Source organism: Alosa alosa, chromosome 4 (assembly GCF_017589495.1).
Source record: "Alosa alosa isolate M-15738 ecotype Scorff River chromosome 4, AALO_Geno_1.1, whole genome shotgun sequence".
In the NCBI taxonomy this organism is placed as follows: Eukaryota; Metazoa; Chordata; class Actinopteri; order Clupeiformes; family Clupeidae; genus Alosa; species Alosa alosa.
The window spans coordinates 17,775,164-17,802,050 of NC_063192.1; the positions used below are offsets into that span (position 1 = coordinate 17,775,164).

The window sequence follows — 26,887 nt, forward strand, 5'->3', positions numbered from 1 at the left end:
AATAGGCTAGGACGTCTAATGGCTAGTGCAAGGAAACCAGAATTGTTTGTGTGGACTGATGGTGAACTGCCAACTGTAGTCAACTGTAAAATAAACTTAATTTTTACGGTTTGTGAAGGGTGCAGTCGCGTCCTTTATTTGGCCAACGCAGGTACAAATGATCTCCTTTACTTTCTTTGTTTGTAGGATAGTCCGCGATTCACATTAGTTTTGGCTATCACCGCAAATGCATAGGCTACTAAACGCTTGGTCAACCCAAGTTAGGCTATTCTGTCGCTACATTTATAATATTGCTATAATACCTTCGTCTAACAGTCGACACTTTTGCCTGCATCAAATCGCGCAGTCGCATTTAGTGTGCATCTACCATAGGCTTAACATGAGTTACGCGTCTTTGTATGTTCATATCTGACTTCACTAGACTATGAATGCATTTATTTATGTTGTAAGACATGTAAAATAAATTAATGACACCGCCACTATGCACAAACTAATTTAAACTTACACCGCACTCCCCTTTAGGGGCAGCTGTGGCCTACTGGTTAGCACTTCGGACCTGTAACCGGAGGGTTGCCGGTTCGAACCCCGACCAGTAGGCACGGCTGAAGTTGCTGTTGATGCAGGCAGCTCACTGCGCCGGGATTAGTGTGTGCTTCACCTCACTGTGTGTACACTGTGCTGTGTGTGTTTCACTAATTCACGGATTGGGATAAATGCAGAGACCAAATTTCCCTCACGGGATCAAAAGAGTATATATACTTATACTTATACTAATAACTTCTGATTATAGTTCTCTCGCGTCAACTAACGATGGCTAGAAATGCATCAAGAAAACACAGGGAAAACACTGTTCAGTCCACCATGTCATGATAATGATGATCTCATGAAGTCATGATTGGTGCTGCGCAGCACCAGTTGTGATATTTATCCTACTGAGTGTAATTGTAGGTAATGTCATGTATGAAAACTAGTATTGTTAGGCAATACTATAAGTGTTAAGTCCAGGGCAGCTGAGGTGAGGCAATGACATCATCAATACAGCAGATATGCGGTTTCGCCGTCCAAACGAACTCACAAGGGCTACGGTTTCAGATTTTTCCACCCTGGGACCAGGTTTCAAAAAAGTGCGGTTTCGGGCAGTGCTTTTACAGGATTCGTTTGGACGATCGGCCAAGACGAAGGAAAACCGGTGCGTTTAACCCAAAAAGCGTCTCCGTGTGGACGGGACCTAATTCAGAACCAGCCTGTATTTTAGAAGCTTACACAAGTTTTTCAGTTTCAGCCTATCAAGCAAGCATTACCCTGGGGAGGGGAGGAGGGGATGCTTTGGTGCAGCTGGCTGCAGCGTCCGTGCCGCATTTGGGTCCAGGTGCCCACGGGGATCCAGGTTTCGGGTCCTGCCGGCCTGGGTCATTTTCCGATCCCGCCCCATCTCTCTCTCCCACTCACTTCCTGTCTCTCTCTTCACTGTCCTGTCACAATGGAGGCAAAAAAAGCCCCCCCCCCCCCCACAAAAAAAAAAAAATATATATATATATATATATATATATATATATATATATATATATATATATATATATATATATAAATAAATAAAAGTAAGCATCGTCCTCCATTACTTTCTCTCTCTCTCCCTCTCCAGCTGACCTATGACTACCAGTTTGACTTTGAGGATGATCAGCACAAGATCCCCTGCCACTGCGGAGCGTGGAACTGCAGAAAATGGATGAACTAACAGGGTGGAGCGTTGGGAAAGGGGACGCATGCCTCCCTCCTCCCTCTGTTGCCACACCTGCCACCTCACCCCCACCCCACCCCTGCGCCAAAGCCTGTCGGACCCTACTCATCACTCAGTTCATAAGCTGTCGTCAGACTCCAGGCTGGAGGCGAAAAGGTTTGCCTCCCTTCACTGAAAGACAAGACTTTGCATTTCTCAACCCAGGAGCCAAAGGTCTGAAGGGAGGATACCCTTGGAAGATGCCACCTGTTTTGCGCAAGCAGCAATGGTGGCCATGCTTGAATAGATTTTTTTGTTTTGTTTTGTTTTACTGTTTCGTGACGTTTTGGAATAAACAATAGCACCACCACCAATAACAAAAACCTTGCTTGCCAAAAGCACCTCTACTTCCTCTACTGCTCTCCCATAATAAGCTAGCTGACTGATTGACTGACTGGCTGGAATCAATCCTTTTTACACTTACCAAAAGCCCCCTGATTTTAGAGATCATATCAGTGTGTTTGTAGGGTAGTAATAAGTGAAGAACGTTGATTTTTAAAGCCATTTCAATTACTCAGATGAACTAATAAGACTTTCACTTGGACCTATTGTATCTTTTTTCCTCGTTGGTCTCTCTCACCCCCACCATCCCGCCCTTCCTCCCACACCCCCGGTGCAACATTCTCTCCCACCAAGTCATCAATGAAGATGAAGATCAACTAGGATATATCAGCAAGACAATCCTGGAGGGGCTCCGCACAGAACTGGGTATCTTTTGATGGATAAGATGTAAGATAATATAAGAGTTGAGATAATATTTGACCTGTGGCTTCACAAAAGGCACCAGATGTTTTATTTGTATGGAGTTCAAAGGTGGGTTAGCTTGACCCCTGTCTACCTCATTGAGTTTGTGGGAAGTGACTGCTTTGTACAAAAACTGTTAAGTGCTACTGTGGAAAGGGGAAGGTAGGAATGTGTTCATGGTGAATGCCTTCTCGGATAAGCAGGGAAACTTAAGCAGCAGGTTTGCTTCTCATCTTATCTGTCAATATAAATGCATTCTTGTTTGTTTTGGTTTTCGCTTTCTAGTGATTTACAGTAGTGAACCACATTTGCTATCTATTCTAAAGCCTCCACACAAGCAGGGCTTTGGTTAGAATCATGAAGCATTAATCTTGATGTGATCGCATCAGCGGGTGATTGGGTGTCGTGAGTTGCGGCCCCACCCTCTGAGCGTCTCGTGTAGCTGATCTTTTTGTGTTATTCTCTCCCACGCTTTTGCAAAACAAATCTAAATCTTGCAATCATGTTTTCTTTTTTTTTTTTTTTTTTATTCAGTGTGTAAACGCACAATAGAAATCGACTTGTCTTGTCGCGGAGGGCGGAGCTAATGATGTGAATGACAGGTTCCACAGCCTATTGAATCATGGGTGCACTTTGAAGTTTTTCCTCCTCCTCTCTCGCTTTCTGATCATGGTTCAGCTAACCTCAACTGAGACTGTATGCCTGACCACCTCAGGCTTTTTGTAACGGCAAGTCCAATGTTTGATGAAAGGTAACTGATGATGCAAGACTACTATTGAGTTTGAGAGCGTGTTCTCCCATTGCGTAGAACCCTCACCCCGTCAGCCATGCGGTGTCATGTCATGTAACCATCCCCCAGCATTATCCTACAGTATGCCTCTTCCCTTGTTCTAGTTGACTGTTGTAAACTTACTGTAGTGAGTCTTTCTCTGCCATAGCCAAGCCAGTGTGTTTGCCCTCCCTGTGCTGTGGTTTTGATGGTGGTAGCACCCCCCACACACACACACACACACACACACACACACACACACACCTCCCCTATGAAAGGCTCCAAGCAATGGCAGAGAGAGACTATAAAAGGGCATTTGCTTTCTTTTCCTGTTGAATTTTTTCCTTTTTTAAGTAAAGTAATTTAAAAACAAAAAACTGAATTTTAAAGTCTTCAAACCAAGGAGTCTCTTAAGAGGAGTCTCCTGAGGTCCATGCTACGTTATGTTCCTCCTCCCTCTGACTTAGGACCTCATATTAAATAATAATGGAAAAAATGCAAAATGTACAAACTGTAAATACGAAAAGGGGGGGAAGGGGACAAGAAACTCCAGTCCCTTTTTAATCAATAAAAATCCAATTGTAGAGAAATAAAATCAACACAAATCAACCACTGGATATCGTTTTATCAGAAAGATTAAATGTGTGTGTGTGTGTGTGTGTATGTGTATATATATATATATATATATATATATATATATATATAAAATATATATATGTAAAATCGCAAACAAAGTACTATCCTGATATGTATATGAACCAGAGTGTTTTTTGCATTTATGTGTTTTTCTATTAGCGTTTTTGCTATAACACCACAAACAGTTTGACAAAAAACACACAAAAAAAAACAAAAAAAAGAAAGAAAGAACGTGTGCTGGATTTCTTGTCTTCACCGGTGACCGATGAGTGGTTCAGGTGAATTTGAAAAATGTAAAGTTTTGCTGATTAACTATATTTCATCAAGGGGAAAAGCAGTAAAATGGTGCATAGCATTTGTGTATTTATGTAATATTGTTCTCCCTATGTTTCTACTTTGATTTATTTATGCTACTGCTTGTAAACTTCAGAAGATAACCTGTCCTTGAATTAGGCGAAATTGGAATTAGTAGACTCAGTAAATGGCAAATCTTACAACTCTTGAAGATAGTTTTGATATGATTGGTGTTTGTTTTGTTTGTTTTTGGTAATGATTTCTTCCCTCTAGAAGTGAATGTGTTCATATATATACATACATATATATATATATATATAGCTTGTGAATTGGCTACATAGCCTGATGTATGTTATGACTTGATATTCTACAGTATCCCCATATTTACCCAAGAAAGAATTGCACTCAGCATCTTATGGAGTTCTTCTCTTTAAAGGTTAGATGTTAAAACGAGTATCAGAAGCAGTGATATAGCTATATATATATATTTTTATGTTTTCAAGGGAAGACCATAATATAAAAGAAAAAACACATTGGCTCTCACTGGATTTCAGCCTGCGATTTGTTCTTACTTTCTGTTTGGAAATCTTAATTTAAGTTTTTTTTTTTTTGTTTGCGTATCTGCATATCTTTATAATTTAATAAAACGAAATGGCTGAAGTTGGTTTTTTAACGTAACCTACTTTTTTAAGATGTCGCATCTGTACAGCAGACCTCTTTTTAGGGCAGATGAATAAATGATCATTTTTATTCTATGTGGCATGTTTTGTATGGATATAATTTTGAATTGTACATATTTTTTGACGACGCCAGAGGTTGCATCTCTTTATATACGGCTTCCCCCTCCCTCCCTAGCCCCTTTCTCCTTCCATTTATTTCTTTGTCTCTGCTTTCTTGTAAAGGAAAATAAATGCATTTTAAATATAAACCGTGTCAGTGGATGTACAATTTCATCTTCAAGTGACAGGGCTTTGTTAAAATGGGCTTTTCAGGAACTTGTCTGTAAAAGATGCAATACTAATAAGATGTAATTTTACGTTTATACATTACTTGAACATTTCTTCCGCTAAATGAATAAATGTTAATGAAAGATTTTCAAACTAATCTTGAAAAGATTTGCATTTTTTACATGGTTTTCACATAACTTTGCATGAACAGAATGTCGTCCAAAGAATCTGAGGGCCATTAGTCACATGTTGACACGGCAAACACGTACAATCATGTCATTTCATTCATCATGACATTTGGTTTACATAATAACAGTCGACAACAGCGGGCCTTCACAATTGTACCAGTTACCAGCATGGATCAGCTACATCTCACCACACATGCATTGATTGATATGAACTTAGTCTTATTCAGCTTTAGAAAGTAAATGTTTATAGTTTTTGCCCATTGCTTACACACTAAAAATGAATGCTTAGACCAAAGCCTCAATGCTTAAACTTCTTGTACCTGTGTAACTATAGCTTAAACACATTTTCTGCTTTGCACATTATTTGCAATTCTGCAACACACTAATTGTGAAACACTACACACGGTTTCTTACATTAGACACTTTGTTCAAAAATAAAATCTGTTATCATTGTATTGGGAAAACACTTTCATTCAAAATGCAAGCACATCTGGTAATTGGTAATACCCACACACACATACCTGATAACACTTACAGAGAAAATCAAACACCAATCAGTCTGAAGCATACCACTACAAATAGACTTCAGGTAAGGTTCAGGTTCAAGTGTGTACTTTAAATTGAGTAGCCGTGTACAGTTCTGTATTTGCCCCTTTACTCCCCATTTCTAAAACGTATCAAATAATTATTTTCAGTGGGCCAATGAAAAGTATATGATCACCAACCACATACCTGCATGCCTCTTTTGCAAGCAATTGAAGGGGCATGCAGAGACATTGATGTGGGGTCAGTTCAAGATATGGCACACAAGGTGATATTTTCCCTGTTGCCTAGCCTGAAAGGACATCGCCTGCGATGTAGATGAGGACTTGTGGCCAGATCTGAACAGAAGGCAGAATTATTTAGACATTTTTATTTGTTTAGGGTACATTTAGTTACCGCATTGTATTGATAACTGTGATTCTATTTTTCTTTATTTCTGTAAGAAATGTAAAAGAATGTGATTACTGCAGAAATTCAACTTTTGAGTTTCACAGAAGACAAAGTCTGAGAAAATGACAATAGAAATACAAAGACTGCAGTGTTTTATATAAAGCACATCAGTATGTTGCTGTTTATTTGAAATAATTCAAATGGTGCATGTCTGTATGGTTTTGTTGCAATAATTACATTTTTAGAAAGGATTATTGAGTTTTGATTGCAGTGTTTCATTTTGGCATAGATAGTTGTTTATCTCCAAGTGCTATGTCTTATTTGGCTGTGTGTAGAGTTTTTACATAATGAGCTAAATTCTGCAAAAAGTGTGTAAGCATAGGCAAAAACTGTATTCACACAATGTGGATATTGTGAATTTTACTTGGACTTAGGAGGGGCAACATTTGAAATGACCAAAACATTAAGACAACATTAGAAAGTAAATGTTTATTAATGCATCATTCGAATACACATATTCAAACTAATCCTGAAAAAACTTGCGTTTTTGACATGGCTGACGGGTTTGACTAATAACTCAACTTTGTCAACACAGGCGCAGAATGTCATCCAAAGAATCTGAACGGCATTAGTCACATGTTGACACACCAAACATGTACAATCATGTTTGACATTTGGTTTACATCATGCCAAGTTGACTCTCGCTAAACAACAGCGGATCAGCCAAACTGTGCCAGCTTCCCTGGATCCCCTCACACCCTGTGTGGTACACACCTCTCACCACAACACCTCCAGGTGTGTTCTGAACACACAGACGACACTGACAACAAGTTCGACCTAAATAACAGGACAAGTTTACTCTACACTCACCTGCATCTCAGATCATTCTTTAGGCAAATATTTATAACCCAGTGTTTTTGTTTATGCAGAGCACCATATTTCAAATGAGCAGTCACATTTAGTGTTTCAGTTCAAGTGAAAGGAACAGTCAATGCACCGAAATCCTGTCCCCCAAATGTCTTCAGGCTCCACATAATGTGGACACCAAACATTAATTGTCAAATATTTTGCACCTAATAATGACCACTTCAAGGGTTTTTTAAAGGGTCATATGAGGTAACCAACTGATGTTTGACATTCATAAACAGAATGGCATGAGGGGGTATTCATGGAGGTCAGAGTAGCTCAGCCAAGGAACACCGGACACCAATGCAGAACTCCCAGCTGTCCCAGTGCTGGGAATCGGGACCCCTCACCTCTACAAGAACAGGACATTGGTGGTGATTCACAACAGGAATGAGCGTTTTATTGGATGGTTGGAGACCTACTTACATGGACTTAATACTTCCATGCGTGACCAGCAGCCCAAGCAGTTTTAAATGAAAGAAGAATCTAACTAACTGTGCAAGTAAAAATGTCTTTACTACAGGTCATGGCTCCAAATGACAACAAATGGACAGCAACAGGAGGCAGAGTAGTAGTTTAGATCAGTAGTACCTTCAAGTTTGTTTGGAAAGCTAAAAATACAAACAGTAGAAAAAAAAAGGTATATTTGGAGTAGTTGATTATAAACAAGTGATATTGATTAGCTAAAAGATGCAATACTTTACAATACAAATATACATAATGCATGAACTAAGTGGTGAACCAGCATTCAGTTCTTATTCAATCAACCTTATTTCCAAAGACATCTCACAGTGCCCAGACAACAGAATCAGTATGTGAAACCACAGACGTCAGTTCCATCAAAGATTGTCATAAAGGATGATTTCCAGATATTATTAAAAAAAAAAAAAAGGAATTTAAAAATCTACTTAAATCAGAAACCAAAGTATGAACACACTTTCTTTCTCATTACAAGACAGTGCAGACATAGTAATTCCCCTTCCCTAAAATGTCAGTTTCTCAGTGTATGGCTCTCCAGCAGATCACGCAGGTTTGATTATCTGACTTCTGTCACTTCTATCAGCCATTGTTTGACAGTGACCTGGGCTCCACTGACAATACTCCCCTGATTAACACATCACAGTGAACGAAGAGAAAAAAAAAAAAAAAAAAAAAACTATATATAAAATATTAACAAATAAATAAAATGTAAAATCACCCACAAAACATTGAACAAAATAAAAGTCCAAGAAAACAAATCATGGACCACATCAAGAGATTGATCCTTATTGATTCAAATCACAATAAAATCATTCAGACACACGTGCACAGCCACACTGTTTGCAGCATTGTAGTGCTGTGACTGGGATTGAACCCAAACAGTCCAAACCACAACCCAAACAGTCCAAACCACAGATTTGGGAAAGATTTTTGAAAGATTGTACTTTTTTAACTAATGCCCCCCTTTCAAGCTTTCCTCAAAAGACTCCAATCTTTCAAGAATCTTTCCCAAATCTTGTCAAAGTTGTTTGGTGTAAGGAGGCCATAAGCTGTAGCCTGATTAATACATTGCCATATGGAAGGTCCTCTCACACAGAAGGTCTTTCCAAGCACATGTGTGTAGTATACCCCTAACCCCTCCTGCAATTTTAAATATTACATCAGAGCTATAATACGAAGTCTATATACATATATATTCACATACACACTTGAACACAGTCACAGACATCAAGGCTTGCTACATCCCTGCCTATGCTATTGTAATGCATCAGACCTCAAAAAGGAAAGGGTGTCTGCCTTTTTTCCTTCACATTCTCTACAACTGCAGTAGCGCATAACATGGTATGAGGAAAAAAAGTGGAGGAAAAAAGAACCCATATAACTGTGGACAAACTTTTTAGGTCTGAATTGTAGTGTAGAGCTACAACCGTTTGTCTTAAATGTCTCTCACATAGTCCCATTACTAGAAAATGGCAGGGAGATCAAATAAAGGAGTGGCAAGGTTTCGAACTGTAAGAGAATTTTTAAAACAAACAGCGATTCACTGTACATTAGTAGTTACTGCCATGACATGCGCAGAAAAGAAAACCCATTAAACACAAAATAAGGGATCCACAAACACTGGGCGGAGAAGGTTGAGGAGTGCAGTGGATGAGGAGCAGGGGGCCCTCCGCTTCAGGGACAGGAGGCCCAGGTGTGCGGGGAGGAGGGGGAGGATGTAGGGAGTGGTCAGCCGGTGGGTGGAGTGGCTTCAGAGTCGGACGGATCCTGAAAGAAGGGGATGGTGTGCACATGGAGGGTTGGTAGTGCTGGGCTGGAGTTGGAGGTGGAGGTGGAGGTGGAGGTGGCGAAACTGCTAGATTCAGTAGTTTGGGCTAAAAAAGGTGAGGTAGACCTCTTTACAACACAGAAGTGTGGCTTTGAAAAAACTGGCAGGGTCTTTTTTTTTTTCCATAAAATAAATCTTTCACTCTGTCTTTTCTTTTTCACTCCCACTCTCCCAGTTCAGAGTCTGTGCGCTCTCGGCTCGGTTGGTGCGTCTCTGTGGAAGTGTCCTGCAGGCGAAGCCGGTCCGGACCGCCTTCCGAGTGCGTCTCACATCTTCACGTCTTCCTGGACACTAAGCTGGGACAGGGTTTTTTTGATGCGCAGGGCCGTCAGCCTCGCCGCACCATTCGAGTACCAGCACTCCCGCATGATCTTCCCCATTACTCGCAGTGCCTGAAACACACACACAGTATCAAAATAGATATTTGAGCTTATATACCCAGGGTTGCAATTTATTTAATTTCTTTAAATGTCAAGTTATAGGGAGTATTGGACATCATAAATAATTAATACAATTATATATATATATATATATATATATATATATATTAATTAGTCTTAAATTGTAATTCACAAGAACATCAGAGGAGTGAATGACTTGATCCTGTGTCATGCTACATACCTCATCTCTTCCCCCTGTCCCATCTCAGAGATATATATATATATATATAGGACAGTCCTTCCTAATCTAATGGCAGCTCTGTTCTTACCTCATAGCTCTGCCACCAGTTGGGCACATTGGGCCGCAGTCTCTGGTCACACACCACCTTCCTCATCTCCTCGATGGACGGATCCGAGGGCACCAGGTCGTAGTAGGGCAGCTGGTACTCTTCATGAATACCTGTGAGGTAACAGCCTGCTTTATACCCACTGACACGAGCCAACCAGAACACGCCTAGGACAGCATAGGCAGCTACAGCAGCACTGGATTCCACAGAGATCAGATAACTCAAATATGTGGGTTCAAGGAGTTCTGAACTTCCATATGCACAACGAATGGCAACATTGTATCTCACCTCCAGCATTGCAGCGCCTCGCTATCTCCCAGTATACAAGACCCAGGGCATAGATGTCAGCACACTTGAACGAATCAAAGTGCTTCATATTGATGGTCTCATCCAAAACCTCTGGAGCCATATATCTGAGATGGGACAGGGGGAAGAGATGAGGTATGTAGCATATGATGTCATCACACAGGATCATGTCATTCACTCTTCTGATGTTAATTACAATTTAAGACAAATAATATGTATATTAAGATTTAATTATATACATATATGTATCTAAATATGTTTAATTATAATTTAAGACAAAAAAAACAAACAATGCATGTTGTCCATGTTACCCTTGTATAAACACAATAATTCTGTATGCTGGGTAAAAAGCTGCAAGGACAGTCATGTTTACGGGATCTCTTGGTACCTCTTCGTGCCCACTCTCTGATTGGGTGCGATATCAATGGTGTCAGTGGATGACTCGTGCCTCACTGCCAGTCCCAGGTCAGCGATGGCACAAGTGGCGTTCTTCTTCACCAGGATATTCTTTGACTTGAGGTCACGGTGTGCTATACCAGGCTTTCCTATGGAGAAGGCCATAATAGTCACTTATTAGCAATGGTTTGATTACAGCATGTATTGGCCATTCAGAAACACTTTAGAAGGAGGCCCTTACCCTGTGTGCCCAGGATCTCCATGTGCAGGTGGGCCAGTCCACTGGCCGCAGACAGCGCCAGCTTTATCATGCCCTCGATGGTGACCGAGTAGTGATTCAAGTAGTCAAAGAGTGAGCCATGCTCGTGGTAGTCCGACACCAGCCACAGCTGTGTCCATGTACCATTGTCTGGGACGGGGAGAGATGGAGAGGAGAAGGAGGAAGGGAAAAGAGAGGATATCAGAACAAGGAAGCTGTAGGCACAAAGAGATAGGCTAGACGATTTGCATACTTGTGTTTATACAAAATGCAGGAACAGATATTGATAACATGAAATGATATGGTGAGATTAAACCATAGTAGCAGGTCAAACTGCTTCACATCTGCACTGACTGCAACAAGAACCTTAATTCTAGATACATACTCTGGTGGGCCTAAGTCTTCTAAAACAAGGGTTTTCAAGCAGTTGGCCATGGCCCACTGGTGCTCCATGAAGGCATTGCTGGTGGTCCCTGACCATGATTTTATGTTTCAATTAAGTACACTCAGTGGTGGTCCACAGGTTGTTTCCTTATTTGAAATGAATCCCTGAGTCACAATCAGTGGAAAAGCCCCTTTTTAAATATGACCTGGAGGTGTTAAGATGGCACTCACCCTTGTTGTCTGCGGCGATAAAGCCCAGGATGTTCTCGTGCCGGAGCATGATGGTCTGGTAGATCTCCGCCTCGCGGAACCAGGAGCGCTCCTCACGCGAAGAGAAGATCTTGACGGCCACATCACCGCCTCGCCACTTGCCCCGCCAGACCTCGCCGAAGCGCCCCTTCCCAATGATCTCCTGCAGGACAATGGTCCTGGCCACCGTCCTCTGCACGAACAGGGGGAGGCCTGAAGGAAGGGGAGAGATTAGAGGGTGGGTCAGATATAGTCAGTCAACTACTGCATATGAAGACAGTCATCTGGGTGAGGAGTTGTCATTCTAGTGAAGAAATTAGATTAAGTACTCAAACGTGTACAAGGTTTCCAGTGTTGGTGGTAAGAAATTCAAAGGATTGGTATAAAGGCTTTGATGCTTGATTTCTATTTGTATATACAACTTCTACATGATCCCAATACTAACGTCACACACCTAAAGCTGATGACACGTTGCAACTTTGACAAATGTTACAGAAATTGAGGAATTGAGGATTTGTTCCTGAGTAATGCTGTTTGGGGACACTCGCATTGATATTGATAATTAGTAGCTAATTCAATCATCAGTAGGCAAATTCTCTTGATCATCAAAAAACATGGAACTGGCTATGTGGTTGCCTAGCAACATTGTTCGAGTTACCCCATGTGTCATCACCCTAAGCGTAGTAATTAAGATTTGTAATCACGTCTGGCACTAATTTAACTATCTGAATATCTCCCTTCACCTAGCTGAGCAACAATAGCTGAACTCACCTGAGCCAGAGCCAGAGGTGGACATATCAAAGATGAGGTCCTGCAGCGTCTTGTCCTTGGCGAGGTAGAGGTGGTCGCAGGACGGGTCCTCCACGTCCAGCCGCTGCCGGTGGTTGTAGGTGCGCTGGTGGTGCTGGAAGAGCAGCACGCCCACGATCAGCAGCAGGCACACCAGGATGATGGGCCCGGCGATCACCGCCACCAGCTCCACCGGCCCCCAACTGCTTAGGGCGCGCTCCTGCTCCGGCACTGCAGGGGAGCACAGGCAAGATAGGCCAGCGGTCACCACACAACGCCCTTACAAATAAAACATCTCCACCACCACAAGGCTGACGGAGGACAGACCACTCCATTTAACTTGACATTTCCGATCTCTTTCAAATGAGAGTTTTGTGAGAAATTCAAAAGCTGTAGCCTTACAGCTACTCCGTTGTTGTGGACTGGGATCAGGCCCTCTTAGTAGTGCTTTACCAAATCGAATTCCTTGCTTTTTTTTTCTCGTGTGGAAAAAACCTTGGCAATAAACGATTCTGATTTTGAATTGTTGTTATCAGACACCAATAGAGAACTCTCTTCACAATGACTTATAATGGGTACATAAAGCCCATAATACCCATAATCAGATGGTGTGTGTGATTTTATGGATGAACATTTACCCCCAGCCACTCCATTGACCTTGTAGTCATTTCCCCTCCCATTCATATCTCCCTCTCATGACTGACTGGCAAGCGGACGAGGCAGGGCGAGGCCTGTACAAACAATTGCCCCTAGGAGACAACACAGTTTCCTTGATCCGCTCACCTGTGGGCATCTGGAGGTCGACGCTGTTGCAGTAGTCGGTGTAGCAGCAGTGCGTGTTGAGGTAGCCCTCGGCGCTCAGGCAGTAGAAGGGCTGCCCCGGCGGCATGAGGTTGTCGCGCGAGATGCAGATGCGCACGTGCTGCTCCACGCCGCCGATGTTGGATGTGGAGGCCATGCAGGCCCCGTCCGTCTCACACTCATAGCCGTTGCTCTCGCAGTTGGTGCAGTTACACCTCAGAGCTGTGGTGACAAAAAAAAAAAAACAACAAAAAAAAGACAGGAAGGAAGGCCAGAGAGGTTCAGTGACACAGCTCAGGGACATGACTCCCTATCACACCGTGTGCCTGATATAGCATCAGGGCATTTCTTCAGAGATAAATGACGCTAGAGAGAAGGTTGAAAATACATAACTTTCTGATAGCAAGTCTTTAATTGGAAAGACAAGATGACATCTCTAAATCAAACAAATCAAAAACAAGCATCCAAGTAGAGTCCTGTCCTGTCAGTAGAATTCCCAACTGCTCTGCTTGCTGTAGTAGTATAAACCCTCCAGCAGGGGGTGAACACAGATTAGGAAACTTGCGAGGTGACTGTACAGAGCTGCACAGAGCTCGATTGGTGCCAGTCGCCTCGGGGTCTGTGCCGACACGCAGTCTCCCACCCACCCCCCTCCCTCCCTTCCAAAACACTGCATGACATGAAACCAAATCCTTCACTGCAGAGACCCAAACAAAAACAGACTGCGCCTCCAGACGAGACTGCCTGCCCGGCCTGTGGCCTCGCCGGATCCCCATTGCGGCACTAGTGGCAATGGCCAGTAAATAACCGGCCATGGGTCCCTTACCCAAACAAATCATTACCTCCGCATGCAGAGGTGCATTAATCGTCTGGCATAATGACCACCGATCAGATGGCCAGGGAAGGAGCTCTCAGCTCCATCTTCCCCTGATCTATTTAAGGGTCCAGGAATGGCAGGGGCAAGGCCAGAGCACCCGCCTAATGGACTAGTAACAGCACACTTTAGTCGGGCCTACTGTAGACAAGGACTCCAACTCCCATCAAGCCCCCATAACTGCTCTGTGTGAAGGCTATTTCAGTGGTTTACTAAAAGGACACGCGTGGACACTCCGCCTCTGGATTACAAAACAGGGCCCAAGCATTTGAGATAATCTACTGAAGGAGGCTCCACTGGAGAAACCAGAGTAAGGTGGTACAATCTTGGCATTTCTGCTTTAAGCCTCTGTGTGAATGCCTATGCTTTTTACGTGTGTGTGTGTGTGTGTGTGTGTGTGTGTGTGTGTGTGTGTGTGTGTGTGTGTGTGTGTGTGTGTGTGTGTGTGTGTGTGTGTGTGTGTGTGTGTGTGTAAATGTGCAGTGCTGAAGTGTTTGGAATGGTTTCTGTGGGCTGAGTTCTGTTTAGCTGTAGGAGGAGGCTGAGGTCAGTCTTGCTGGAGTTGGGGGGAGGTGGACAGTGAGGGTGGATGTCTGCCACACGTCACTCACACCCCACTGTTATCAGCCCAAAGCCCTGCCACCGACGATGGAGGGCCACTTTACACTAATTGCTTCGATCTAAGAAGAGAAACAACCCCTCAAAAAAAACACAGGCCATCTAGGAGAGGAAGTGACACACCACAGTGAACAAGAAGGATCCGGGACCCAGACCAGAACTGGGCCTATATGCCACTGTCTGTATCAATCATACCCCAACACACACACACACACACACACACACACACACAGGAGCATTTAGGACACATTAGACCATGGCGTCCCTTCCAAAGCACACAAAGCAGGTTTATGGGAAGGTCTGTGGCTAATCCGCTCTTCTTTTCTTCCAGATCTTTCCTCCCGGTGCACTCAATAGCCTGCTGTTTGTACAGGCCCTTTATTTGCAGATCCCCGTTTCACCACCCTCTCCCTTGGATCTGTCGCACTCAGAGCCTTTATCGCTCTCTCTCAGCCTCTCTGTCTCTGTCCGTGTCTTTCTCTCTCTCTTTTTTTCACCCCTTTTATGTCTCTGACCTGATCTCCTCCAGCTTGCTCATACTTTAGGGAAGAGAGCATGGTTCGCCCTGAAAGGTCTTACTCACACCGTTTCCTCCCTCACTCTCCCTCCCACTGATTGCGACATGCATGACATGCAACGAAGGCCTCACCCGTACCGATCAAAAAAGGGAACGGTTCACACGCTCATGTGCACGTCTGCGTGGGAGAATTTGAATTTATGTGTGTTTGCGAATGTGAAGGGTGAGTGTGAGTGTGAGTGTGTGAGAGAGAGAGAGAGAGAGTGTGAGTTGGAGTACACTACTTGTGTAATATTCTCGGCAGTTGTGCTGAGGGACAGGAGTGCCAGTAAGCGCCAGTGGAGCGGCTCCAAGTTGTGCTCGCTTGCGCAAGGAATTTCCTGCAGATTACGCAGAGGTGACCAGGCCCTCATCTATGAAAAACAAATCTGTGAAACACATGGCTGCTGCCTTGATGGAGCTGCCAAACTATCACCTAAACAGGTCGCTGGAGAAAAGGTCAGCCATTAACACGACCGCAGGATCACACACACACACTGTCTCACAATGGCCCTGTGGCTTGTCTGACAACAGTGGTTGGAAGCACAACGCTGTTCGGGAGACCTTTCTGCTCCTGGCTTTAACAGCACTAGCCAGCTACCGGATCAGGAAGAGCTGCAAGAACTGCAGCACAGTTCAGTGGAATGGGGAAGGTAGTTAAATGCTGCTGACACACGCAACCTGAGAAAGTCCATCTTTGGACAGAGTCTGAGGGGGCAGGAAGAGCTGCTAGACATCCGTCCTGTCGGGCATTAAAAAAATAAAATAAAATCACCCCACCACCCTGATTCTTCCCCTGCTTACTAGAAATCTGGACCACAGACACACTCTCGCACTCTTACATACACATGCAATTTAAAACACACTAAACAGGGATGGAGGAAAGTGTGGTGACGAAACAGAAATGTGGCAAACATGCTCACCACAAATACGTAAACATAAGCAGCAGATGTTCTGGGACAGCTGTACATACTGAAGCTCAGAACATCATGCATGCCGAAGTGATCCCCACCCCCACACACAATTCTGAACCTCCCCTCTGGCCCATGCCTCCTCTGCTCTCCATTCCAGGTCTCCTGACCTTCTGCAAGCCCGCGTGAGGTCTGTGGCTGACCAATGGGTTAAGCGGTGGTCGCTTTTCCCCACCTGTGGATGTAGCAGCAGCGCCACACTCACCCTCACCGTGAGACGTTGGGTGAAACCTCGCCATGACCACATCGGCCACTTGATAAGACACCACCCACACACACACTCCAAACACACAACACCAGAGCATTAGACCAACTTCACACTAGCAGTTTGTATTCTGCCCTCTCGTGTAGTCACGGTTCAGAGCTGTCCAGTGGACACCCAAGCCAAAGCAGCTCTCGGAGGGGGTCATATGTTCACATAACGGCCCCGGTGCCTTCAGTTCACAGATGGACGATTCCCACTCCAATGGAGGCCATTACACTTCCAGCGCTAACTAGCTGTGACGGTCATGAAATCCCACATTATCCTCTCCCAATGGAGTGGAGCAAGATTTGACCAACACAATTAAGCATATAAAAACGTAACCCCAAAACACCACGCTCACCCACAGAAAGGCCAAACAGGACTGTCGAGGACACTCCACCCCTCACTATTAGGAATTGTAGGAAAGCACGCAAGCACGCACGCGCTCACTTATTTTGGGGCTCTTTTAAAGTTGGCACACAAAAGCAGGCGAGAGTGGGGTAAGGCGGTGTTGGGCTCCGGGAACAGCGTGAATGTGGCTGAGGTGGAACCCTCTTGTGTGTGCACATAATTGGTGGCCTTACACTGGGCCTTTGTGTGAAGATTAGGGGGACGTGAGGAGGGATTGGGCTGGCTGTGTCTGAACAAAGAGCGGGAGTGGGGTGTGAGTGGGGGTGGTGGGAGTGGTGTGTGTGTGTGTGTGTGTGTGTGTGTGTGTGTGTGTGTGTGTGAGTGGGGGTAGTGTGGAGGAGTTTGTGTGTGGGTCTGAGTGAGTGGGGGTAGTGTGGAGGAGTGTGTGTGTGAGAAGGACTGGAGGGTGGAGACTGCATGGGGGGTGTGAGGGAGAAAGTTGGTGTGTTTGAGGAGGGGTGTGGCGAGCAAACGGGCGCCGGGGTGGGAGGGCAGTGAGTAGCAGACCTGCGCGACTCACCACAGCCACAGACTGAAAGTCTCACAGATTGAAAGGGGGCTGCAGGAAGACCCTGCAGCTGAAAAAAGGCTGGCAGGAGCGGCAGGCTGCACCAGGACTAACACACAGACTGCAACTGCAGGGTGAAGGCGCCTAACGACTGGTACAGCAGAGAAAAGTCACAGTTTGTGAGCAAGTGTGTGTGTGTGTGTGTGTGTGTGGATGAGGGGGGTGTGGGGGTGATTATGAAGCCCCCCAGCTGTGAAGTTTGTGCTGAGGAGCAGTAAAAAAAAAAAAAAAAAAAAAAAAACACACAACAGTCTAGTCTAGACTCAGACTTAAAACAGGCCAAGAAAGAGGAGAAAGATAGAGAGGTGTGTGTGTGTGTGTGTGTGTGTGTGTGTGTGTGTGTGTGTGTGTGTGTGTGTGTGTGTGTGTGTGTGAGAGTGAGAGTGAGAGTGAGAGTGAGAGTGAGAGTGAGAGTGAGAAATAGAGAGAGAAAAACAGGCAGCCTAAAAATTGGTGTTGCCAGCGCTAAAGTTCCTGTCATTCCACACTTGTTGAGACAGGAAATGACAGACACAGCGTGGCCAAAATGAATAAAAAAAATGCTCACCATTAGCAGAGATGTTGGAGAATGAGAAACCGCAAATGGTCTTAACACAAACAATCCCATGTGGGCCGGGTGGGGGTGAGGAGGGGGCCTGCAATGACTGGACTGAACACAAGCCCACCAGCTGCTCCTCCTCAGAGTGAGAATCTGACGGCGCGAGGCGGACTGGAGACGAGAGCGAGGATTAGCCCCTACGACAGAGCACTTCTTTACGATTTAACTACTGGGGGCCGCCTCGCAGCTAAATCATCCCGGCGAGAGAGAGAGAGAGAGAGAGAGAGAGAGAGAGAGAAGGGCTCACTCACTTTGCAGGCTTAACACTAATGACCAACTTCCTGTCATCGAAGGGTGTTTTATTTTCGAGGGCTGTGTGCTTGCACACACGGTTAACCTGCCGGGGTATAATGTGTGCTTCCTGCCTCCTTGGGCTTGATTTGGCTTCTCTTCTCTTCTCTTTTCTTCTCTCTCTTTCTGTCGCTCAGGGCAGGGGAAGCAGAGGCATTAAGCATGGTGGCAGCCACGGTGTGGTTTGCTGTGTTTTTTACCCAAGATGCACTGCTGAAATGAGATCCATAGAGTGGCCAGACAGGGAGCTGATTAAGATGCGCCGACGCCACCAGACAAGGCACACACACACACACACACACACACACACGTGTGTGCATGCACAAAGGCGCGCACACACACACACAAATCAATGCAAAGGAAGGAGGGCAGCCTTTTCCGCTTGCTCCCTCTGCCTCCTGCTCAGATTACCCGCTTGATGGCCTGGCGGAGGCATTTTACTCCACAACTGCTGGGGCTCAAGCTTCACCTCTGGGACACCTCCCTCCCTCCCTCAAACACTGCTCTCCTTCTTCTACATGTACACAGCATAATAATAAATCTAGCCCTGGACTAAGGAACATACTTCATATGACATCACTCTTCATGTACTTTGACTGTAGTGTAATTAACGCAGCATTCCCTTGTTTTTTCACTTGGGGTGGAGGGGGGCAACAGGAGGATATCTTATTCTACAGGAGGGCAGACAGGGAAGGGATAGGGTGACAGAAAAATGGATTTGGGGAGAGGGGAGGTGGGAGAGGGCGTCGGTCTCAAAACGCTGAGCCATTCCTCATTGCTACACACACACACACAATGAGAATCCCCCTGACACAGGTCGGGTCAGACAGGGGCTAGTATGTCTGTCAGCACAATTAGAGCCGTCCGCCGGCTGTGGTCGTTACAGAGGTCATTAACAGAGCACGTCTGCCACAGCCCCAACCCTGACCTAACCCATGGACTACAGACCACACACACATATACACACACACACACACACACACCTCTTACTTTCCTTAATCACATCTCCTGGATGCTTTCCCCTCCTGGCTCTGATCTCATACACAAGCACACACATGCAAAACATGACTTGATGTGCTCTACTTTGATTTCCATAACATTATTCTGACATTCAGCCCCTCGCACGGCACCTGGGCTAATGCTGTGAACTCCCTGAACCGCTGGCACATGGCAAGTCTCTGTGAGTAGGCTGAGGAAGACGAAGGGGGAAAAAACAACACACTGTTTATGCTGAGTGATTACTGTTTCCGAGTTGTCACTAGTGTATAAGTATAAGTATATATACTCTTTTGATCCTGTGAGGGAAATTTGGTCTCTGCATTTAACCCAATCCGTGAATTAGTGAAACACACACAGCACACAGTGTACACACAGTGAGGTGAAGCACACACTAATCCCAGCGCAGTGAGCTGCCTGCATCAAACAGAGGCACTCAGGGAGCAGTGAAGGGTTAGGTGCCTTGCTCAAGGGCACTTCAGCCGTGCCTACTGGTCGGGGTTCGAACCGGCAACCCTCCGGGTCCGAAGTGCTAACCAGTAGGCCACGGCTGCCCCATCATAGTGCTGCACGGTGTATCGATAAAAAGGTATCACGATGCCTTCACGCAAAATACGATTTGCGACGTTTTTAGAATCGATACTTTATTAAAATAATAACGTTTTATGTCTGAACTGCTGCGCTCACTGCTCCTGTCCTTGCACGCATCTAGGCAAGTGGGCGTGTCAAGCAGGCAGCTCTGAGTGAGTGCGCAGCCAACGTCAACATAGTTCTTTGCCGACAGTCCTCGGCCTTGTGGATAAAACAAAAGGTGAAGTGAAATCGAACTATTTCGGATACATCGCGAATAGTGAAGGCAAGCCATCAGGTACACAGAGGTTTGTAAAATATGTTTCAAATTAATTTAAAAGCAGTAGGCTACGCATGGAACTTGGCTAAACACCTCGCAGACATCCCAACATTTTAAAGAGTTCAAAGAACGACAGGTTGAATATGCTATAGAAAACACGACTACATGGTTAGTGCCAAGTTCTTCTCCTAAGTGAAACGAGTATGGTTCTCTGGGATAAAGCGAACCTTCCTTCATCAATGAATTTTGACGAGACATAACGAGCTGTAATCATAGGGTGCTAACGTGATGAAAGCGCAATGTTCACGCCAGAATAACCATATCTTGTAAACAATCTATTTCATGTTCGGTCAGCACTACTGGTAATATTTGTCATGGCATGTAGACTGCAATAACTATTGCCCAGATGTAAGATAGGCTACCCGAAATGCGCTAATTAAAGCCCGCAGCTAATACCACCAAAGCGCGTTGAGTCCTAATAATAATAGCGGCTTATTGTTACTGGTAGCAAATCATGTTATCAAAGAAATAGAGGTAATGTAGCAATGCACACAGATATATTGCAAAATGTAATGGTGTAGGCCTATCTGACGAAGACCTGGTTGGAACGTCGTACTTGTACACTGGGCGCAAAGAAGACTCACATTTTTCCCTTTACAACTGTCAAAGAAATCCCATGAACACGGGAAGGCCTAGCCTACATCAGATGGCCTAAAGATTAGGCCACTCTGCATGCAGTAATTTCAACACTGACCTTGATCTAGCCTAGTTTGGCTGTTTAAAGCTACTTTATTGCCAAAACACAACACAAAGTAAATGAACTATAACAAATAATAAAGGACTTAAATCACACAAAGGGCCTACTATTTTACTGATTATAAAAAAATAATTATGTAGGAAGTTTAGAACCCAGAATTGACCTGCACACTACAAAAGTGCACCGAATTCAACACAAATGACTCAATGCACTTGGAGGAGGTAGGAGTCCTTTCTTTTCCAGATATCTTAGGATTTCGCCGTAGTATTGTTTCAGTATTGAGCATCGTGATATTTATGGTATCGTATCGAAGTCATAATTTTGGTATCGTGACAACACTAGTTGTCACACGCTCAAAGCACCATTAAATGCCTTTCAACTGTAAAACAAAGCAAGAAATGATCTTAACCACACCATTTTGCTTTTTTAAAAATCCCTCTCACACAGACTTGCACTAATCCCTTTCAGTTTTTTTTTTTCAAATATACTGACGACCGGTTGGAACAGGTACTGTAATTTAAGGCCACACTTTCTCTATGAAAGTGGGCAGGAGAAACGGATCCATCCATTTTTTCTCTCTCTCTCTCTCTCTCCCCAGTGTGGCCCCGAGTGCTGATACTGAACAGGAATCAGACACAGCCATGGCTATACAGCTAACCGTGGAACCAAAGATAAAACCCAACTGAAACAGTTCATCCCCTGAGAAACTGTAGTCAGGCCAGCACCCAGCACCACATGAAAGTAAGACGAGAGAGAGAGAAAGAAAGAATGGGGGAGAGAAAGAGACGCACCCTGCCTTGAGGCTGCTTGCCTGCCTTGCACTCTGTGCCTGTATCACATAGCTGCTGCTGTTTTTCTTTGTGTATATGTGTGTGTGGGTGTACGTGTGTGTGTGGGTGTACGTGTGTGTGTGGGTGTATGCGCTCACAATCCACACAGGGACACAGAGCACACAGCCCAGGCTCTGAAGGGCAACGTCGACGGATGGAGAGAGTTTCGAGGTCGTCAACATAACACCTGCCTCAGCCACACTTTTCGACTGAGTAACCACACCGCTATCCAGTCACAAGCACCCGTCCCTGTTAGGCTTCGTAGATGACGTGAGGTGTGTATGCATGAGAGAGAGAGAGGAAGAGAAAGGAGAGAGAGAGAGGAAGAGAAAGGAGAGAGAGAGAGAGAGAGAGAGAGAGAGAGAGAGAGAGAGAGAGAGAAAGGAGAGAAAGGAGAGAGAGAGAGATGATGGTAGATATTGTGACATGCTTTGCTTTATATCAATAACCAATACCCATGATAGCACATTGATAAATATACAGTATATAGTAATACTGTATCATTATACATTTAATTTATTATTTTCTCTTTTTAATTATTATCATTGTTATTATTATTATTATTTTATTTGTATTTTTTAAACAGATATTGTATCTGTGTTGTTTTGTTATATGTTTGCTTTGGCAACACTGCTTCATTGAGTAATGCCAATAAAGCTCCATTGAAATTGAAATTGAGAGAGAGAGAGAAAGGAAGAGAGAAAGGAGAGAGAGAGAGAGAAAGGAGAGAGAGAGAGAAAGAGAGAGAGAGAGAAAGGAGAGAGAGAGAGAGAAGAGAGAGAGAGAGAGAAAGGAGAGAGAGAGAGAAAGAGAGAGAGAGAGAGAGAAGAGAGAGAGAGAGAGAGAGAGAGATTTGGCTTAAGAGTCCCCCCAGTGAGCCTCAGACTACCCCCATCTTCTCTCAAGGCTCCATTAGTATTAAAACCGTGGCATGGAATGGGCCCAAACTCCTCCACCACCACCCCCTTGTCAGCCACAGCTGTGCAAACCCATCATGGGTCTGCCTGGCCCCAGCCCCAGTTACACACACACACACACACACACACACACACACACAGCAAGACCCCACCCTCACAGGCAAATCAATGCAGGTGTTATCCATCTTAACAGGCAGCACTGGACGAACGAAACTTCCTGCCTCCATAAACACACACACAAAACAGTTCACCTTAAGCCTTATCAGACTGTCAATGTGCAGTGCAAGTTTGTGCATCACTGAATCTTCTCACAATCTGACAGTGGAAGGTTGCAGACCAATTCCTGGATGGAGGACGAATCACACTGTCTCAAGTGTGTGTGTCTGTGCAGGTATGTGTGTGTCAAATATGTAACTTCAATATACTGTAGCTGGGTGTCTGCACTGAAAAAGATAAACAAGAACGAAAAAGGAAAAAGAAAACCCTTGAGTGCATCTGGTTACATTCTCATTGAGCCTTCCCTCACAGATTGCCCCATCAGTGTGACAAGCTGCAACAAGGGGAACATTCACAGGTAAAGAAAAAAGAAATAAGAAGAGGTGTGTGTGTGTGTGTGTGTGTGTGTGTGTGTGTGTGTGTGTGTGTGTGTGTGTGTGTGTGTTTGTGTGTATGTATATGTGTGTGTGTGTGTGTGTGTGGGGCAGCAGCTTCTACCAGTCAGGGTTGCGACACAGTAAAAACAAAAGACGTTTCACACAAGGATTCAAACTATTTCTAACAGTAGACACCCAGACTGTGCAGTGTTGACAGAGCAGAAATCCTGTAGGTCACCATATGCCAGACCACAGATGTATTCATTTACATTCCGAGTGTGAGCAAAATGAGCCTGGGTCGTACAAAAGGGGGAGTGGGCCCCCTTGACCGGACACTGAAAGAGGCTCATTGCCAAAATTTCCATCACAAAAGATCCAGACTACAACTTTGACTTCTGTCTGGGCCGCCTGAATACACTGAACTCCAGCAGCATGCACGAGCTCATGGTCATAAAGAAGCCTTTAATTTTTAACAGACGCTGGGGGGTTACTGATTGTCTTTCAAACCCGCTCCTTATCCAAAGACATGAACTAACGCGCACAATTTCCGATTTAAGCATCTATAAATAAGTATATACTCTTTTGATCCCATGAGGGAAATTTGGTCTCTGCATTTATCCCAATCCGTGAATTAGTGAAACACATTCAGCACACGGTGAACACAAAGTGAGGTGAAGCACACGCTAATCCCGGCACAGTGAGCTGCCTGCAACAACAGCGGCGCTCGGGGAGCAGTAAAGGGTTGGGTGCCTTGCTCAAGGGCACTTCAGCCGTGCCTACGGTCAGGGTTCAAACCGGCTCCAAGTCCTAAGTGCTAAGTGCTAACCAGTAGGCCACGGCTGCCCCGTAAATCTTAGGAGTTGACCTGTCAATAAGTCATGAAAAAAGCGCATGACCAATTTAATGTTTTTCTAGTAAAGAACATTGTCCAGGCATATTCAACATGGACGGCACCCGGCCTGTGCCCTCGCCCCACGTTACCACATAGTCTGCCCTTACAGCTTCACCAAGTTGTTCGCGGGACGCCACTCTATTGTTTTGTCAACAACAGCCACATAACAGCGCGCTGATATTGTGATAATATCAAATTACTGTATACGTAGGTAAAAACAAACGATAAAGCGATTTGGGAAACAATCATTGTATGCGTAGCCTACTAAACATAGCTTAAATAAATTAAGTTGGTTAAAAACAATAAACGTGTAGGCTACGTTGGGCTGAGCTGAAACAGCATGCACGCACGCAAGTCATTCACATGCTACCGAGGATCTCACTCCTGGCAAGTAGCCGACTAAATACATTATTCACTTTTGCATGTTTTACTTGACCGTTTCACCAGATGCGTAGCCTACTTGACCCATCCTGTAATTATTAATGTGATAGTTTTTATTTTATTTTTAAAGGCTATTCATTGCCAAACGTTCTAGGAAGGACCTAAATAGGTTGCATAGGTTAAGCCAACTTTGTCTGAGCTATTTAAAGCGTCCCGTAATTATTGTTATCAGATCAGTCATGAAACGTAGGCTACGTATAGACAGGATTTTTTAAATAATCAAAATGGGTCTGTACATCCACAAATAATATTTCCTAATTTAGAAGTTATTTGACCCCGATATTTCGGAGTAGCCAAGCTACGAGTTCAACTGCTTACGTAGTAGTTGCCCACAATAACAAGCTAGCCGCTTAGCAAATCCTGATATGACGGGCAATGGTTAGTAATCTATTACTCCATAAAACACATGAAAGAAACAGATACGTTTCATCAATTTAACTGCTTCCCTCTTTTAACCGCCCCGCCAACAGAATCACACGAACTACTCATTTAGGCTTGCCAACTAACAAATCCCACACACCGCCATGATGAGCGACAGGCAATGCTACGTCCAGCCCAGCCGCCCTCTCTCACCGCAATAAAGTAAATAAATACACTATGAAAGACTCGAGATTAGACATGCATTGTAGGCTACGGGGGCATTTCACTTACCATTACCAATCGCTATCAGGACGGACAGAACAATTAGCGTTAAAGCAGTTCCTTTAGTAGACATGACTGCAGGATTCCCATCGCTTCGCATTAATGCATTCGGAGTGTGATATTGACAACAGAGCGAGACCTAACACAACCACAAACCATACACCGCCAGCCAGGCTCGCCAGGCTTTGATACAGACGCACTTAAAGGGGTGTGCTCAATTTTAAAGGGGAGGGCCCCATGCATATATTCTTTTGTTGTGGTACGATTTTTTCCTAGTCTAGAGAACCGATAGGATTAAAGCGTCTGAGTTTTAACATTTTAAAGGAAACATTATTCTTTGCCTTCACGAGGCCTATAAAATATTATATTTCTGACTGTGCTATAGGTATAGCATTTGGCATAGGATAGAGTATTTTGTCCATTTTTTTCCCAGAACTTATTGTAAGAGTCGCTTATAATAGCATATACACATCTTAATAATGTACGATACATTTAGAATAAAGTCGGTTTTCCCTCAATAGTAGGTTATAGAACTCTGTAGGTTGATTGACAGAGGCCAGTTCCTAGCGCTAGAATGGCAACTACCTGCCTTGAACTGAAGACAAGCAGTTGATGATGCCAGTAGTTTCCTTCCTGGACTGCACAGCTCTTTGCAAGATACAGTTCTGATTGCTCTCAAGGTTTCAATAATCTGTAAATGTAAAAGTTAACTATAAGCCAGAAAGCAAAGGTAAAGGTCAACCAGAGTTGTGAACAACTAGGCCTATGACCTGGCCTAACCAAGCCTCTGATTGAAAGGCAGAGTTAGATGACTTAGGACTTCCTGGCACATTCACCAGCTCTAAAGTTTTCAGAGCAGATTCATACCTTAAAATGTTTACTGTTTCAAGATGGCAGAGCCGTAGAGAAACTCGTGATTTTAATATTTGCTGAGGCGTTTGATGCCTCCCACCCCCCTCCACATGCTCTTTTCATAACCACATGACACAGGAAAAAATCTGCTCCAGAAACATTAGCTATTCTGGGTATGCAAGATTAAGTATTATTTAATTAAGCAGATACCTTAAGATGTGGCTAATAGCATACCAAATCCTGATTGCATTACAACCACCAGTTGCTTGCTCAGTATAGCTCCATGCAAGAACGTCCACATTTTGAATAAACTCAAATCTTTCCACCACCAATCTTTCCAGATATGTTTGTCTAATTAGGTTATTTTGAACATACTTAGGCCGGAGTTACACAGCTGTCATGAAGCTTGTCAGGTTTGCTGATCTCGTCATAAAGTCATCTAAGTCACTGGCTGTTCCCAATGCATATTGTCTGCTTTGTCCACACATGTGGCACCAAGTACATCCATTACAGTAAGCTGCATACCAACTGGACAGCCTATGCAGTAGAGATGAGGAGAGAGTGATGGATCAG

At 44.3% G+C, this 26,887-nt stretch overlaps 2 protein-coding genes across 2 annotated transcripts in view; one reads left to right on the forward strand and one right to left on the reverse strand.

Annotated features, from left to right (window-relative positions):
- kmt2d (lysine (K)-specific methyltransferase 2D) overlaps positions 1–5,148 on the forward strand; it is a 41,842-nt gene extending 36,694 nt beyond the window's left edge. Inside the window, 1 exon segment of the mRNA XM_048241235.1 lies at positions 1,643–5,148. Coding sequence (XP_048097192.1) covers positions 1,643–1,735 — 93 coding nt within the window. The 3' untranslated portion in view covers positions 1,736–5,148.
- Positions 5,149–6,762: 1,614 nt separating this feature from the next.
- acvr1ba (activin A receptor type 1Ba) lies at positions 6,763–25,631 on the reverse strand. The gene is made up of 9 exons (XM_048240967.1): positions 25,472–25,631; positions 13,396–13,635; positions 12,595–12,843; positions 11,806–12,036; positions 11,173–11,340; positions 10,924–11,080; positions 10,518–10,642; positions 10,212–10,342; positions 6,763–9,894 (listed from the first exon to the last, which is right to left on the reverse strand). The coding sequence occupies exons 1-9, from the start codon at positions 25,560–25,562 to the stop codon at positions 9,769–9,771; spliced, it is 1,518 nt and encodes a 505-aa protein (XP_048096924.1). The 5' UTR covers positions 25,563–25,631; the 3' UTR covers positions 6,763–9,768.
- Positions 25,632–26,887: the final 1,256 nt, after the last annotated feature.